This window comes from Nomia melanderi, chromosome 12, assembly GCF_051020985.1.
Source record: "Nomia melanderi isolate GNS246 chromosome 12, iyNomMela1, whole genome shotgun sequence".
In the NCBI taxonomy this organism is placed as follows: domain Eukaryota; kingdom Metazoa; phylum Arthropoda; class Insecta; order Hymenoptera; family Halictidae; genus Nomia; species Nomia melanderi.
In genome coordinates, this window is record NC_135010.1 from 2,606,775 (window position 1) to 2,624,829 (window position 18,055).

An 18,055-nucleotide genomic window follows, 5' to 3' on the forward strand; every position below is an offset into this window, starting at 1 on the left:
TTAAGAATTAGATTATATTTCTATAGGGATTATTAATTTAAAATAGTATATATTTAGTGGATTTTGAATTGAAAGGATAAGTATATTTTCATTCGCATAGTTTTTGAAATATTTCTTTTAATCAGAAATGAACGATTATCTTGGACTTTGTTTATTTTTATATTTATTTTTTATCTGCTTTTGTGATTTTTTGTTTGCACAAGATATTTCAACATCCCTGATCTATATATGGAGATAAAGGAAGTATTATCATCCCATTATTCTTAGAAACGTCTGCAACCAGTGTATATACCAAATGTATATACATATAATACCAGCGTCTGTTCAGAAACAATGCTAAAATCCAAGATGTAATGTCTGCCAACAATCGTTGCATTCTCTCGTATCTGTACTTTTCTTGATTACGAGACAGGCTTTAAGATCCTGCCAAGACCTGTTCATACATCTCGACTTTCATTTTAAGAAACGGCGATGTAACACAAGTAAATCGACATCAAATGTGAAGAGTGCAATTCTTTTGATCGACTCTTTTATGACAAAATTACACAAAACTTTTCAATCTTTCAAAATGCACTCATTACTATAAACTGAACGTTGCATACATTTTACTTTCAAAGAAGACATGGTTTTATTTTAATCTTAACTATAATTATTAAACTATAAGTTTATTTATAAATTTACATTTTGAATGATATATTTGTAAAATGGATACTTTACAGAAATTAACTTCTTATCTTAAACTATTAATTTGAAAGCAAAATAGAAATGTCATTAGTCATTAATCATTTTATTTTCATTTATATTACTTTATATTTGATATGATCATGTGTAGATATAAAATGTAATTATTCTACTACCTATACTAAAAGTTTAAAAAACAGTTTCATCATTATGAATGATCTCTTTGCGAATAAAAATAACTGAAACTATTTTATATAATTCAATTTATACGAAATAAGTATTTATACTAATTTTTATTTCCACCACCACCATTTTCAACATCCTTTTATTATTTATTTTGTATAAGTGAAATATACATATAAAATTCGAGGGAGCATCTATGAAGAAATTTCTGTATTTTCTACATTCCATGTAATTAGCTCCACAGGCTTCTACCAACCAATCAAAAAATTTCGCGAATATAGTATTTTCTACCTTTCTCACTATTCATACTGCTCCGCTATAGAACCACCCCGTTTCAATGCATTTTGAGAACAAAATCCCAATATGTTCTTTCACGTTCCAAGCTTTATTCTAAATCTGACTAACGACGGGTATTTTGACAGGTTTACCCTTCCACCTTTCAGTATCTATCATACCGTACCCTGCATCCTTTAAGTGGCGTTGCTAAATTGTTTCTTTTTTTTCGCGTTTCCTCTCGTGTGTTCTTTCAACGAGAGATGCCAGGGGCGTGTATGTTTGTTTATCCTCGGTGTACCCTATTATTAGGGGCCGGTGCTGCTCGAAAACCGAATGGCCCATGCGGATATTTGGGCCTTGAGAGACGATCGCGCATCCCCCATCCTCCCCTCCAGTCTCGCCGACCCGAGTGTTCGGTTCTCCCTTCCATGCTCTGCTGCCGCGGTTCCCTCCCTACATTTCGCGCGTAAGTGTAGTTCCAGACGAAAAGGATAGCCGAATAAATTTCAGGACGGAGGTTGTTCTGTTCCCGGCGGGGGCCTTTGCCTACCTATCTAGATCCTGATTTAGACTCTGCCGTATTTTAATTTATCGTTGGTGATCGTGCCGATTACAGAAACGTCTATTCATAAAAAGCAAAAGAATTCCTGGTGTCTTACAACCAACTAATGTGCTGGCAAAGAGGCATATTTTACGCCTTTTTCACTGAATGACCGATAGTTTCTCATCTCGATGTCTTCAGATTGATGCTCAAAAGACGTCGTTAGTTCGAGACCACACCATTCGCTCGAAAGGGTGCGTTCAGCGAGAAAAATGTATCAATTAAGCGCGGTTAGGCGGCGTGTCCGTGGCAGGAGATATTTATACGCCCCCTTTTTTTCGCGTGGTTCCGTTTTCATGGGACGACTCGTGGGATCCTTCTACTCTCCGCGACCCACAATGCACCGCTGATGACATATCCTGCAGGTCCGGCAATTGAATCGTGTCTGTTTGCAGAGATGACACGTGACTGGCCGCATTAGGGACACGGTCGCACCCTTACCGCGTCATTTGTTTAATTTAACAGTATTGTGTCGCGGTGTTTTCGTTAATTCACGCTCGATTTATCGCGCCCGTGCCCATTTCCTGCATTTTTAACGTGGGAGAAAATGGCAGCGCGAGGCGAAAGTTATTTACCCAAGCTTGCGTTTAACGTGGTCTTCCGGCGCGGTCTCGTGTGAAAATCACTGCGTATTTTTATGGGCTTGTTCCATTGCCGTGACAAATGTTGCCATTCATATGTCCGTTCGTATTGTACTTACATTTAGTGTAATGTATCGATCTTCATTCATGATGCGATATGGTGATGACACTAAAATTCTGCACAACGGTTATTTGTTGAGTTTCTTTTTTATAATATTGGCCTTTCCCATGACGTAAAATACTTTTACCGACTCTATGGAGATTTTATAATTTTTTGTTCTTATTTAATATTTCAATTTTAAAGAGACTAATTTTTTGTATTAAACGATTCACCTGCTTGAATTCATTTTCAACACTCTTTATGAGAAACAATATCTTTGCTAAAGGAAGAATTATTTTTATTTCATGTCAATGTCCGCCTTGAAATATAATATAAGCGACGGTTATATAATAAATTTTATTATACGTACATATTTTACTTATTATATATATTTATTATAATAATATAATAAGTACTATATTGTTATAGAGCGTTATACTCATTATGCAATATTAGAATCTTCTGTATAAGACTAGCCTCATGCTTTCAATTGTAGTTATTAATAAATACGTGAAAAAAATTATATTTTGCATAATATAATATGTACTTCTATAGCAATTTCATTTTTATTAAATAATTCATAACAATTCAAAACTAAAATATTTTTTTTTGAAACCACAAAAGAAATAATAAATCTTTTTACTTTAATATTGTGAAAGGTGTGTTTATCTTTATTAACAGTAAAACTACCGAGCAGTTAAATTGACTTTTTAAAATTTCTCTATAGAAACTCCAAGAATGTTGAAACTTTAATTCATTTACAATTCAGTTTGCGTATTACTAAATCAATTTCTTTAATAATTTCTCAAACAAACATCTGTTATCTTTTTAATAATCACAGAATGAAAAAATCAGTAATCGGTAATTCTGAAAAATAGTAATAAAGCGTGTAAAAAATGTAAAAGATAAGTTTAGATTACACTTAAAGTAGTGTACAATTTTTCTTATTTAATTATTTTAGATCACTATGAAATTTTGAGACCATAATATGCAAGTGATTTTAAAATTAAATACTCAAAAACTGATGCAAACTGTTTTGTGTATTTTTATCGACCTACAGGTTTCTGTTTTAATGCACTAGGGATTTCCAACTATTAGCTCGACATCTAACGGTACACATCAGAGTTTCTCTTTGTTGGATCAGTTCAATGTAAATATTAAAACAAAATAATTTCTTGACGTAGAAAAATTGAAATTTTCTTCCTTCATAATTGGAGAGTTTAAATTGTATATTCTAATGTCAATTTTTGTATCATTAAACATTAATATAATAGGTTCAGTTGATTAACCAATACTTTAAAATACTTTTTCTTGAAACGTTACTTTCAAATAAAACAGGATTAACTTACTTATATAATAGTTACTTATATAATGAAGTATTTAAGTAATTATATAATTAAAGTATAGTTTACAGATACAATAATTCCATGATTTAATGAGAAATCTTATACAAGAGCGTAAAATAATTCTGATTTGAATCTAACAATATTCTAACAATATCCACTAGGAGATAATAGTGCGTCTATGTAATAATTGTATATAGCTTCGAAAACTGCAGCTTTTCTTATTTAATATTGAGACAACTTTGTGTGGTCGCAAATTGAGCAACCGCAATTGAAACTAGAAACTATATAAGACATGGAACTACTTTTTAAATCGTTAAAGTCTCTAACCGTAAGACAAATTTACGTAACTCGTATATAAAATATATTTACATTGACCTACAAATATAGTTAAAGAATATTTTTTAATCACTACATTCTTTACGTTTCTCTTTTATCGCCTTGACCTATAATATCGTGTCAGATTCATGGCGAAAATTTTAAACTGAATTTGGAAAATCTAAATGTTATTTACTTTCTTTAAAATATAAATTAAATCTTACTATTATTAAATATTATTATTAAATATTATCTATAGTCAATCGTTAACCTTTGGAGTAAACGTAGAAGTAAAGTAAGCATAAAAATTTGTTCTTTTCCTAATAAATTATTACTGATGAAATTGTTGTATCGATCATTGTTACGAAATAAATCATAGAGCAACGGATTAATATTATTTTTATTTTTTCAACTAACTGGCAATCCTTATACATACATATTGTAGTTTAAGTCTGTATTGACAATCATGAAAGGAGAACTCTATTTTTGCTGAGATCGGTAAGGTAGTTGACTTCGTCCAAGAAAGTCGATAAAGTATTCTTTTTACCTTTATCATTGATGAAAATTGGTACTTTTATTATCGACGAGATACGGAATAAACTGGATTTCTTATGGGCCCTCGTGTTCGATAAAGTGAAATACCGATTGTGTAGAAAAAGCAAACATTACGATATGTCCTCTATGATTAAAAGTGACAAATTTAAGAATTACATTCGAACCAATGATTGAAGTTGGCAAAATCGACAAATGTAAAGTTTTCTTTGCAAATTAAAAACACACATGCTTGCATGCGGTATATCGGATCTTATGGTAGAATTGTTGATTGTTAACTATTAAGCAGTCATTTACATTTATGTGTAAGGTCTGACATTTCTTTTCGTTGAAAGATGGCATTCTTACAATTTCGAAGTAACATAATGAAAATATTATTAATAAATATAGAACATTTGCTTACTGAACTGATAATAAGTCCAAACCTGATTCTATTAAGACAATATTTCCTCAGAAACATTGTCACAGTTTCATTGTAAATTTTATCTCTTATACAATATAATTCGAAGAGCTTAAAAATTCTGATAGATAATGCTAATTGTTATTAATATTTACTGGTAACGGATTAAAAACATTTAAATAATAATAAATAAACAAAAGCATATTTTTCTTTTTGTTTGAGTAATAATCTTTTCTATATGGCAGAGTCTAATACCTCTAGGAAAAAGTAATTGTTGCAACCAAATGAAAGTGATGATCGATGTGTATTTGCTATGTTTAAGTACAATTTATACATGAAAACAACTGAGAGATACTAAAATGATAAAATATTCTTTTGCAAAATTTTAGATCTTAACTATCGGCTCGTCAAAAATCGTATTAGCAAATATTGTTTCTATCTGAAAGGGAGTTGTATATAATATTTTAACCCAATCGAATTTGACAGGTTTTTAGGATTAAGTACAGTGTATATTCATATTGAAATATATGTTTATCCTTTGTTTTGTTTCTAGTCTGTTTATATTTATTCTTCACATATATTAATTATGATTGATATATATTAATACGTGTACAGAGAATACACAGATCGTATAGGTGTATATGTTCACTTGGTTAGAAGTAGGTACTTAAATAATATTTCATTTTATACTAAGAAATGTATAAATACATCTTTGAACTAAATTTGAAGTTTTGTATTTTGGTTTATTTCAAACGTCCATTTTTGATCATAACATTTAAAATTCACTTTATTATTTAAAAATTAAAGTATAGACGTATCAGTAAAATTTTAATAATTTGATTTATTAACATACATTTTGTAGTTTTCCAGAGCATTATATAGTACAATAAATAAATAAATATTATAAATATAACAAAATAATTTAACGCAATGTATATTAAATATCTAAAATCACTATATGTGAAGCATGCAGTTAAGTACAGCTTCATTTATATTTCTACATGTAAAATTATGTTATTGAAGTTTCGCAAAGCCTCTAATAAAATGAATTTATAGACTGATGTAAATGTATCACTTAACGTTAAATACTTTATGCAAAAGAAATTAACTACTGGAAGCTTTACGATAAAATAAATAAGACGTGTAAGCCTTTTCATCTATCGCTACAGTCGATTTTATCGATGTATGATAAAACAAATCATAAATTACTTAATATTATTGAAAGTATACAAGCAATAAATATTATTTAATATAAATTACGAAACACCATTAGTAGTGAGAGATTGTGAATCTGCTTGAGCAATCTTTACAATCTATGAAGTTTTAAAAAAGTCCTATCCCATAAATCTTTGCTGACATCACAACAACGAAAGACAAGAATATTTTTGCCACACACACTGCAATATTTTACAATATTTTATACTTTAATTTCCTTCTGGACAATTTTTCTGATCAGTGCGAATGAAGTATGCCCTACTTATACTATTTTTATCTATTACTTGATAAGCTTTTTCCAAAACAGAAACTGGCGGTTTGGGTTCTCTCGTCAGGATCCAAGCATTTCGTACACTGAAATGTAACATTATGATAGTTATTATCGATGAGTTAAGCATGTATTATTTGTTACGCAATTAAAACATTTTTTAAATTAGTCACTCGATATTATTTACGTATTATAACAATATGATTAAATAGTGCCACACTTTTACGATGTTTGCTATTAATACTACGATATTTGAAATAATGAAATAATAATTTGTATGTTTTAATATTATTACAATTAGAAGAGAGTGAAACTATTAATAGTTACAAGTTTTGCATTTAAATACATTTTGTGTAAATATTTTCGTATGTTAAATGTTTATAAAATATGTAGTCTATTTATGTGTATATGATTATAAAAAATATGAAATTTCTGTCTGTATTGAAGAAGAGTATATATAATAAAATAGATGGAGTATGTATAATGTTATAATAGAATTTTACATTTCTTCATTGTATTATAGATTTACCTGAATACACCGAAGTTGGAGCAACTCCATACTACTGCATAAGTTTTATAGTCAGTGTCAAGAATCCAGTAAGGTGCATCTAAAGGTAGAGGCAAAGACGGGAACGTGACAATTAATTTAGGATCTTCCATCCTACCGATTAACCTTCCAATTCCCTCGATGCTCGAAGAAACTCCGGTCCTATTACAAATGTAAAATATGTATTACCATTAGAATGATTTTCATATTCAATATAAATGTTTAATAAAATGGATTTAATAAGGTTGCTTTCACATCATAGTTTCAAGAATTTTACTCTAAATCCACGATGCATCATTTTAAAAACCCTTTGTTTATTATTGCAAAGAGATTGATAGAATTTCTATTTAATTCATTTTCAAAGTCTAATCACCTGATTTTTCAATTAAAACTATTGTGATGAATATAAATTGATCGGAATTACATTTCGATTAGATTGACTTGTATTTGTATCGGTATCAATCTACTTGTACTAAGCAATATTAAACAAAATAAAGGAATAATTAGCATTAGAATGATTTTATTTATAGTCATTAATATAAAAGTAAAATAAGACATTAAGATTAAATATATGGAAAAAATTGTAAGAAACCCTAAGTGGTTAAATAAAACTATGGTTTGATAAATATTAATAAACAAAACGCAAGAATTACGTTAATAAACAAAACAAATGATATATTTAACTGCTTCAGTCGGTAATTTACACCGATCAGAGTATCATTTTGTTCTATGAAAACAAATTAAATTTTCAATCTTTAATTTCTCTTCGCCAAATATTTAATTATTTAATATAAAAATATGTTTAATTCGAAATACCGATTATTTGTTTGTTTATAAATTAATCACATCATAAATTCTATAAATAATATTAATGAATCTTTAAAGAATGAGAATATACATTTTCTTAAAAATGAAAAATTTATTATTTTGTTATAATTTATGTTAATTTGTTGAACACATGTACCTACTCTGTGTTCGTTGAGTATATTCGTCATCGTTTAAAAATAATCAATCACAGATATTTACGTTAAAAAATGAATAAAACATATGAAGTTGAGGATTTCACAGAAACAATTGCGTGTAGAAAGCATGAACGAATTCTACTTACAGGGCAGATATCTGTTTATTCAAGATTTTTATCGATCCGTTTTCACCTTGGCTGTAGTTTGCGGTCACGCACTTCCCACCGAATTCGAAAAGAGCGAAGTACCTCTCCACTTCATACCATTTCCCTGTATACTAGAAAACAAGTTAATCCGTACACGTTTATCAAAATGATGCGACGGAAAGATTGGAAAGAATTCAGCACGCCTCCAAGAAAGTTGGAATAAATGTCTTTGGAAATGCCCCGTGTATGTCTCATTATGTCGGATGTATATCAGTGTCCCATTGAGGGCAACTTTCTAAGTGCAGGTTGCGTACCCTCATAAGTAAGTCAATAACACAGGTGAACGAAAGAAATCTATTCTGAGCTAACTCCTCTCAATTAATTTTAGCTGCTCGTTAAACTGTATGTTTATTATACACACCTTATTTATGTCGAAGTTCGGCATGGTTTCCAAATTAGGACAAGTGCCTAAAAATGGCACCTGCGCCGCTGCTCCCATCACAACGATTAGAATTAGACAGGCCCGTAACATTTTATTCTAGAAACAGATAAGCTAGAATTAGTTATTACAAATCTGTTTCAGATATTTTATTTTATAAATTAATAATATGAGATGTATATTCACAGAAGTATTAGTTTATTGAATGTTTATACAAATGTTGGTAACACTTTATGTGGAAAGTTTGTAAATTTCTTAGTTTAGTTGTAAAATTGTTATTATATTGCCTTTTGCATTTTTAATTTTTTTTTGTTAATTAACATTAATTATGAAATGGATAGTAAATTATTAACATAAGAAGATTTTAAATGTACCTACGTTCTAGTTTGATTGGCAAAAACTATATAAACTTTCTATGCGTGTACTTTATTTTCAATAATGTATACAATGGGTTGCTTCAATTTAATGAAATAACAAAAACTTGTATTAAATGTTTTGGAGTGACTAAAAATTATATTAAAGTTACTTGATAAAGTTATTTGAATTAAATACTAATTTAATTTGTGAGTAATAAGGTCATTATCTTCAATGTGTTTGTAAAACCCATTTCTTCAATGAATTATCATAATAAGTAAGAAATTAAAATTAAAACAATACTTTTAAAAATATATCGTCCTTTTTGGTATATAATTTAAATAATTATTCTTTTTCTCTTTTTACTAAATTATTTCAATCACAAACGATCTGTATTTAACTTATGACTTAAAATGAATTCTACTTCAACAAATAGGAATTTGTTACTTAAAATAACAGTGACAGCTATGTAATAACTAGTCATAAATAATTTCTGTGAATGTTTTCAACTGTCTGTGTAAAAAATACGACCACAGTTTTGTATTAAAACGCCTTTCAAAAGAACAGTTACCTTTCGGTCTCCAAAGCTATAGTTGCGATGCAGTTATCACAGCATTGCATACTCACCGTTATTTGTGAATGTTGGTACAACAAATTTATAATGGTAATAGTGAATATTATTTCCAATAGTATTAATTTTATAATATCCTAGTCATTTGTGTGCATCATGCATTATATAAAAAACATAAATACACTTCTGGTTTGAAATAGATTTTATTAGAACGCCATTATTAACGAATATTTCATTATAAAGGAAAATCATATTTACAGTAAATATAAAGGACTATAATAAAATATCAATAAAATACTATTTTATTAATATAGAATTGTATCGTCGAAGTAGATTTTTAGAAAATATATAATATTTTAGTAACATTCTTATTTTCTTATGTAACAATATAAGAAAATTTTAACAAAAATTAATAATCATTTTGAACAACCATTAGGAAAATCAAAAGGAAATATTTTTATTATGGAAAGAAAATTTGAATCTTCTTAAGCTGAACAGAATAACTGTATTATTATTTAAACTAATTAAATAAACTAACTTATACGTATCATAAATTAGTTTGCAGAATAGACTAATATTTAAACATTTACATATCACTACTAAAAAATTAAATAAATTTAATTTCAGTAACTGCGCATTTGACAGCTAAACTATTCAACTAAAATCATTTCAAAACAATTAGTCTCTATTAAATCAAATTTTACTGAAAAATTAATTTCAATTAATGTAAACGATTATAATATTCGCTTTATTAATTTATACATCTTCAGGAACATATTCTCGTTATGATCTCGATAGAAAAATACATTTATTAATCATCGGTACTCCCGCTATTAAAGAGAAAAGAAAAATATTCTTGCGACTGAATACAGTCAGTACATTGTCACACTTTTCAGACAATGTTTCCTCCTTACATCTTATAAGAATACGAATACCTTTGCAGACGTTACACTTGGCACATTAGTTATTCATAAGTCGGCTATAATCTTGAGTATCACGTATTCAGAGTTTCAAATGGCTCTATGAACTCCGACCGTACCAAGAGACGACTACAAAAATGAATTGCAAATTGAATGGAATTGATAATGGATCACGTACCGAATTGATAATCGTTGTACACACAGAAAGTCGACGACTCGAAACTGGTCCAGGGTTGACTGTTACACTTCTCACGCGGTGACCGTCTGCTGGCGACTGGTCTTCCCGTTCCGTACACCTTCCACTTACGCGGACGAACTCTTGAAGGCTGACTGGATGCGTTCGAAAAATTTCTGTCAGTTAGTGGGTCACTAACGGTACATTTCAAGTTCAAAAAACCCGGGTCTTCGATTCAGATTTACTGCCGGCTAATTGTCTGTGGACCAGTCCTTTAGCGTCTCTTAAACGAACAACACTAAAATTATCAAAATCAATGTACACTTGTTTCTATTTTAGTCGTGAAAATTATTTGAATTAAAAATAAACTGATTTATTAATTTATATGTTGGCGTTATAGAAGTTAAACGAAGCCTTAGAAATCTTTTTTATTTTATTGTATAATCGCTACAAGACTAATTGATAATCGCTACAAGAAATGGAAGTAAATAATTTTATTTATGTATTTGTTAAGTTAAACGAAGTTAACTCTTTATTTTGTCGTTTCCTTTGCAACTGCATTGATTACAGCTAATCTGTCCTTACTAATTTGGTAGAAGGAAAAGGAAATCCGTGTTTATTGTAAATTTAGATTTGGTTTAGGTATAATGTTAAGAATAAAGAAATGGCATCGTATTTCGATATAAAAGAAATGAACAATATGATATTTATTGATCTCTAGAATGAGTATAATTCTATATTATAAGATAAAGGTTTAACCCTTTGCACTCAGTAGTTTTTCACTAGAAATATTTTAATATTTGACGATGGGATAGAGACGATATTTTGTGGAATTAACTCAAAGAGAAATCATACGTTTGAGGAACAAAGCTATTTTATTTTAATACTTCTCAAATTTATGAGTTATACTGAGTATAATATTAAATATCGAATTTTATAGTTTACTATGTGAAATCAAATGGTGAGTGAGAGTTATAAGAATGATTGTTTTTGGCTGTGAATCCCGTTATTCAGAAGTTTTGGTTATTTTTTCATTCCTTATTCGTTTGAGTCTTTTTCGCCAGTTGATGGCAGAGTAGCCTGTAGCCTACCACCTGTAATATAACAGCAATGAGGAAATCCTTGTAAAAATCAAGATGACCGGAAATTATAATATCCTTTTATTAGTAATTACGTATCGTTTTATGATGCAAGGTAATCATATTCCTAATTTTAATAATTTTATTAACATTTATAGATGGAGATACAAAAATTCGCATTTCTTGATAAGTTGTGAATTTAATCCTCATTGGATCTTTTCTTGTCCTACTAATTTTTTAGTTAAAAATTAATTTTTGACAATTGTCTGTTTCAACATTTTCTTCTGTTTTATTATAATTGTGGTCATTTTCCGATTTTTAAAACATTGAATTTGTGTTAGTTATTATTATTTTATAAATTAATATTAAGTATAAATTGATATTAAATTAACATATTACGTATACTATCTTAACGAAGAATAAAACAACCTATTTAATTAAAGTTAATCGTTCCGTACGCAATTAATAATTACTCTTGATTGATGTAATGTGATATAACTTGTTGCACATATAATATTTCGCATCGTCATTGATTACGACTATATGTTTTCTAATAGCTTTGTCATGCCTATAATATATTTGCGTACAAAGATGTGAAATATCATTATAATCTTCCAAAAATTTCTAGATACACGCATTAGAAATATTCATTATCCCAAATTGATAATTATTTCAATAGTATCTGTTTTCACTTTTATTTTCCACTTGATACTTTGAAATTGTACTATTATTTACTTCGATACCAATTTTCATAAATCAGAATAAATTTCCTAACTGATTATAATTAATTATTTATCTTATATTAAACTTTAGTGTATTAATAACATGTTATAATAATAATTTAATAGAATCTTAGTATACATATAACATACTGTAATAAATGTTTATCATTTAAATACTGTAACATTTTTCAGTACATTTGCGCTCCCTCCTTAAATACTTGAATGCAAAGATAACAATAGTTATATAAATACAGGAACAGGAAATTCACAAGACCATCATGTAAACGTTTTATGTAACAATTTATTTAACTTTTCTTTTTTTTTCACATTTGTACATGATTAAAAAACAAACAAGCCCCAATCCCTCCATTGATTCATGAAAATGATAATTTGCGAAGGAATGATGAATAATGATCGTGGTTCTCGGGCGAGACTGGTTTCAACGAGAAAAACCGCTGCGAGCCCGAGGCTACTAAACTAATCGTAATACGATCTACACGAGTTTTCATCAATGGGTTGAGTCGAAACACGATTGGTAATACTTTTTTTAGGCAGTCTCTTTCGCTTCCTTCGCGATCTCCGGGGTCACCTCGTTTACAGGATCGCTTGGTTTTTTCTCTTCTGCTGTTTTTGTACTATCCATAAGCATGTCTTCCTTCAAGGAATCAGCGACAACTAAAATATGTTCGGGAACTGTGTTGACATTTTTCAGATTTTCAACACCAGGAATAATCGGCACTTCTTCTTTGTCCGCTTTAAAAACTCCCAATTCTTTTATCAGTGCTGGAGCATCCGGTACGACCGCAGATCTAACATTTTCTGGATTTTTTTGAGGAGCTTCTTCTTTTTGAGGCGTTGCTTCTTCTTTTGGGGGTTCTGCTTCTTCTGGTTTCGTCGGTTTTGTGTCTAAATAAGCACAGTCATCTTGATCTGTCTTAACGAAGAACGTCCTGGAGATCTTATACTTGTCCAGAACTGAGTAGGCCTGTTTAAGAAAGAATTATAGTTTAGAATAGCAAAGAATGTAGTAGTAAAAAGTTTTAATTACTCAAATTAGATTTATAAATTAAAATATGAAAGTTGAGGATAATTTATAAGTATAATTTCTTTTTATTTTTATTTATTAGTAAAATTTTAAAATATCTGTAATTTTCGATTATTCTGGAATAATATAAATATATAAATTACTGTAGACTTCAATTAATTGGTATATTCCATTGATACAGGTGTTCTAAGATTCAAAAAAAGACTTCAGCGATACTTCGAAATTCTTAAATGTCTATTATATGTATAATACCGTATCGTGTTATTGTCACAATTTTGCAATATTTATAACATTTATGATTCATAAATAATAGTAATATAAATCTATGGAAAAATCAGAGATAGTACACTTCATTAAATGATTACTTTAAAAAAGTATTAATTAAGGAAATGAAATAAAAGTAATCAAGGCAGTAATTTCTATTACAATTTTAATAGATGGTAAGCGAAAAGAGATAATGGAATGATGCTTTTTAATATTGTTTGCATATTGAAACAAAACTGTTAGTTTGATATCTAGTTTATATAAATATTTGTAACTATAATTATAATTTTCGGTAATATAGTAACATTTTCATGTACAACAATATACTGAAAATCGGTATTCAAAATTTTTGAAATTAATTCCTGAATAATGAACATTTGTATGTTATTTTGAAAAAATTACTTAATGATTAGAATTCCTATCAAATCGTTCTAAAGTTCTAACCATATTATTTTAAACAAGCAACACTATAATATAACATCATTACATGTTATTACAAATTCCGACACTTAAAAATGAAATTTACAAATTTCAATAATAAATTAAAGAAGTATTTCATGTAATTCTACATTTTTAAAAGATTCTGCCGGAATAACGAAAATGTCGAATGTAGTATATTAATTGTAGGTAAAAATTTATATGAAAACTTTACCTTCTGCAAGGTTGGGCCTGGAGCAATTCTGTCTCTTGTCATGACCCAAGCATTCTGAGTGTGGAATGGTCCAATGCCAGAACAGCTCCATAAAACTGCATAGGAATCATAGTCTGTTTCGAGCACGGAGTATTTCGTTTCTGGGGTCAATGGTATTGTGTATTTCACGACCAACTTTCCTTCCTCGGCTTTGGAAGCAGCTTTCTTGATTTCACCCTCGACTACCCTCTTGATACCAGTACTGAACATTACAGAAAGTTATGCTGATTATGAATCCTGATTTATTGAGTATATACTATAATGAAACTATTAAATTATTATTATACAATTGCATTGTTTTAAATAAATAAAAAAAAATTAAGAAGATAAGGAGTAAATTTTAATATATTCAAAAGACTATATAGTTGGTGTAGTTCTTTCGTCACTTCACGCTGTATTTATAATCTATTTATTAATTTTTTTCATTTTCTGAACAGCTAGTTTCTTTACACGTAAATAATTGAGTACACTCAAAACAGAAATTATTTTTTTCTTGTACGTAATTGATTGTATTTGTATTATGAGATCCAGTTTTTGTTATTTTTATTAATAATTGTTAATTGTTAAGTTTTAGTGTTATTTTAATTTATTTATTATACTTTCCACAGCTAATATTAAGTAATATTATTATGTTATGTTGTTTGTTTATATTTATCAAAAATATCAATCCTTTTAAAACCTTATTTGCAAAATAAAAATGTAACTCATTGCATGTTTCTTTTATTTAAATGTTTTTTATTTACTATTAGAAAATGCGTGAAATAGGAACATGAACTTGTAAATTTTTATTTATACTTACAATCTATTTGTAACTTCATTGCTGACACGGAATTTACCATCAGGGCTTAAGGTATAATTCGCCATGACACATCGTGATACTACTTCGGTAAGTTGGAAGTATCTTTCAGCCTCATACCAGACACCCAGAAACTGAAATAAAAATACAAAAAATTATTACCAGCTACATAATTATTTATTATAAACCTATTCCTACTGTTTGCCGCCAATTTAATTTAACTACAATTCACGTCATATATTTGGGACTAATAAAATTTCAGTTAATGCGTTTAAAAATTTCAATGCTTCAAGTTTAATTTAAAAATATATAACAAATAAATATATATAAATCGTTTATTACATATAAATGTAATAAACGAAGATATTGTAAAATTAAACCTTTAATTTTCAAGATCTAAATGGACGAACATTCATTTTTCTGGGACCAATAGAATAAACTGTGAAATAAATGTCTATAAACCTAGTGTTAATTGGTTACATGGATTTCATGGGTTTATGTTTTTATTGGATAATGCTGTATGTATACGAGCTTAATCGACTTCATTGTTAACGTAAATTGTAGTTTAAAAATATATAACAAATAAATATATATAAATCGTTTATTACATATAAATGTAATAAACGAAGATATTGTAAAACTACAATTTACGTTAACAATGAAGTCGATTAAAAACATAAACCCATGAAATCCATGTAACCAATTAACACTAGGTTTATAGACATTTATTTCACAGTTTATTCTATTGGTCCCAGAAAAATGAATGTTCGTCCATTTAGATCTTGAAAATTAAAGGTTCAGAAAAAGACAATTAAGATACATATTCGTACAATTATATTAATCAAAATCGACGAAAACATTTACCAAATAATCTTTATAAAATTCAATGCGTTCGATAAACCTGGTGTTAATAGCCAATTAAAATAAATTCGATTGAACTCGTACACCGATAATAGTACCGATCATGATCCATACCTTCTCCATGTCAAAGTTCGCCATGGGTACGTAGTCCGGACAGAAACCCAGGCTAGGCACCTGAGCCTTGGCCAGAGCCAGTGTTGATAGAACCAAAACAATTTTCCCGATCATGTCTTCTGGTGATCTGCCGTGAGTCTGGTTCGAACCTCTTGCCTTATATACAATAACCGGCGAGTGTAGGAGCGTTGACCGGACACTACCCCCTCCTTTTTTTTTTACCTACACGTGAATATCCTTACGGTACTCTTCGTGGCCCCAGAATCTGGTCAACAGACGATGGTCATTGGTCAATGTTGCCGGCGACTTCTTGCCAAGAAGTTCAGCCGAGGTTGTAACCGTCGGCCACTCGACTCGGGGAACAGGGAACGCAGACTCCATTATGCAATTCCTCTGCAACGGGACTTTTCAACCGATGAAGACGAATCCCCTTGAACAGCGGATTGGTGTCAGCCAATTTGATGAGATGCCAAGATTTCCTGGATAAAAGTATATGTACGATATATACTTTATATATACATATTTATATATATATATGTGTGTATGGTAATTGTAACGGGCTCGACATGTTTCTATGAGTTTTGGGTCACAGGTTATACGACCGTTTCTAGAGTTCTTCGTGGAAGAAGCTACGATTCTTCAACTTGAAAGACTGGTGGTTGAGGTAGGAGAATATTGTTCAACGATGGTTATGGTTGCGGTTTGGTAGCATTTGAATAATTTTAAATAACCTTCTGTGGGTGATAATGGAATGAACGAAAGTGTTCTAATCTGTTAACTGTGGAATTTAGTTTGAAAAATATCTCGTTCTGCGCGCAATAAAATCAAAAAATGAAGTGTGTACTCGTGAAATGCAAGGTCATTGCACGTAGGGTATATTTTAATGAAAAATCAAAGTAAAACATGTTTATGTGAAAAAATAAATAATTTGTCGTTGAAAGAATTAGTATTATTTCAAGTTTTAAGATGACGTGTATACTCGTCGCACGCAATTAAAACTGGTTAATGGTATATTTTTTGGAATAAACGTTAATTTTTGTTTTAGCGAGTTCTTCATGAATTTGAAAGTGTAGTGTATTTATTAAATACTGAAAGATTTTAATTAATGATTCGATAACTGGCATCTTTGTTAATAGGAAGAAGAATTACCGTATTGAAATTCAGCATGAGTAATTAATTCATTTGAATTAATTAAAAATAAAGAATATGTTATTAAAAGATATTACTAAAAGAAAAAGGAATACGATTAAAAACGAAACAAATAAAATATTAGACATTTTTATTGAAAACCTTCTACACATAAATCAGTATTGTACAGCAAATAAACATTACTTTGATTTGTACTAAACAATGTTTATTTAATATATTTACTTAAGACTATTTATTATTAGATATTATACATTATTTCAGGGAAAGAATAAATTTCTTTATTTTTTACATAAGATAATCTAAATAAAGTGTTACAAGTAACTACTTTCACAACAACAGTAGGTACTGACTATTTTTTTAAAATAAAATAAGACAGAGGAACAGAGGAACAGATTATTTGGAATTCAACAAATAATTCGAGGGTGATAACTAAAAGAAAAAAGGACTCCCTACAATTTTTTAGATTGAATGATCTATTTTTTTTATTCAGATGGATTTTGTAAATACTTCAAGTATATATCATTCGTACATAAAAATTTCATATATTAACAAAAATGTATGCATTATTCCATTTAAAAACATGAAAGGAATTCATTTGTTCACCAAACATTTTTTTAGGCATCAAATAATGAATTCTATATTTCATTTAACTAAAATGTAATGGAATTAAAAGAAAATAAATATTTATACTCAATTAAGCAT

General features: G+C 29.0%; 3 protein-coding genes across 3 annotated transcripts in view; all 3 read right to left on the reverse strand.

The window, feature by feature from the left end:
* Positions 1 to 5,943: 5,943 nt before the first annotated feature.
* LOC116426360 (apolipoprotein D) lies at positions 5,944 to 10,754 on the reverse strand. Its single transcript, XM_031975193.2, has 5 exons — positions 10,636 to 10,754; positions 8,595 to 8,711; positions 8,174 to 8,304; positions 7,048 to 7,227; positions 5,944 to 6,604 (listed from the first exon to the last, which is right to left on the reverse strand). The coding sequence occupies exons 2-5, from the start codon at positions 8,703 to 8,705 to the stop codon at positions 6,460 to 6,462; spliced, it is 567 nt and encodes a 188-aa protein (XP_031831053.2). The 5' UTR covers positions 8,706 to 8,711; positions 10,636 to 10,754; the 3' UTR covers positions 5,944 to 6,459.
* A 1,971-nt stretch (positions 10,755 to 12,725) lies between these two features.
* On the reverse strand, positions 12,726 to 16,336 carry LOC143175170 (apolipoprotein D-like). The gene is made up of 4 exons (XM_076372855.1): positions 16,205 to 16,336; positions 15,233 to 15,363; positions 14,395 to 14,635; positions 12,726 to 13,418 (listed from the first exon to the last, which is right to left on the reverse strand). The coding sequence occupies exons 1-4, from the start codon at positions 16,316 to 16,318 to the stop codon at positions 12,981 to 12,983; spliced, it is 924 nt and encodes a 307-aa protein (XP_076228970.1). The 5' UTR covers positions 16,319 to 16,336; the 3' UTR covers positions 12,726 to 12,980.
* Positions 16,337 to 16,481: 145 nt separating this feature from the next.
* The window catches only part of ken (zinc finger and BTB domain-containing ken and barbie protein), a 57,682-nt gene continuing 56,108 nt past the window's right edge, over positions 16,482 to 18,055 (reverse strand). Inside the window, exon 8 of the mRNA XM_076372854.1 lies at positions 16,482 to 16,683. Coding sequence (XP_076228969.1) covers positions 16,613 to 16,683 — 71 coding nt within the window. The 3' untranslated portion in view covers positions 16,482 to 16,612. The remainder of the gene's footprint in view (positions 16,684 to 18,055) is intronic.

Bases quoted from the DNA above. Each gene is read 5' to 3' on its own strand.
- LOC143175170 (XM_076372855.1), bottom strand. From the start codon at position 16,318: ATGATCGGGAAAATTGTTTTGGTTCTATCAACACTGGCTCTGGCCAAG. The intron at 14,636-15,232 runs GTAAGTATAAAT...TGTAATGTTCAG, and splicing joins AATGAAGTTACAAATAGATT to TACTGGTATCAAGAGGGTAG. The intron at 13,419-14,394 runs GTAAAGTTTTCA...TTTCTTAAACAG, and splicing joins CAGGCCCAACCTTGCAGAAG to GCCTACTCAGTTCTGGACAA.
- LOC116426360 (XM_031975193.2), bottom strand. From the start codon at position 8,705: ATGTTACGGGCCTGTCTAATTCTAATCGTTGTGATGGGAGCAGCGGCG. The intron at 8,305-8,594 runs GTGTGTATAATA...CTTGTTTTCTAG, and splicing joins CGAACTTCGACATAAATAAG to TATACAGGGAAATGGTATGA. The intron at 6,605-7,047 runs GTAAATCTATAA...GTTACATTTCAG, and splicing joins TCCAACTTCGGTGTATTCAG to TGTACGAAATGCTTGGATCC.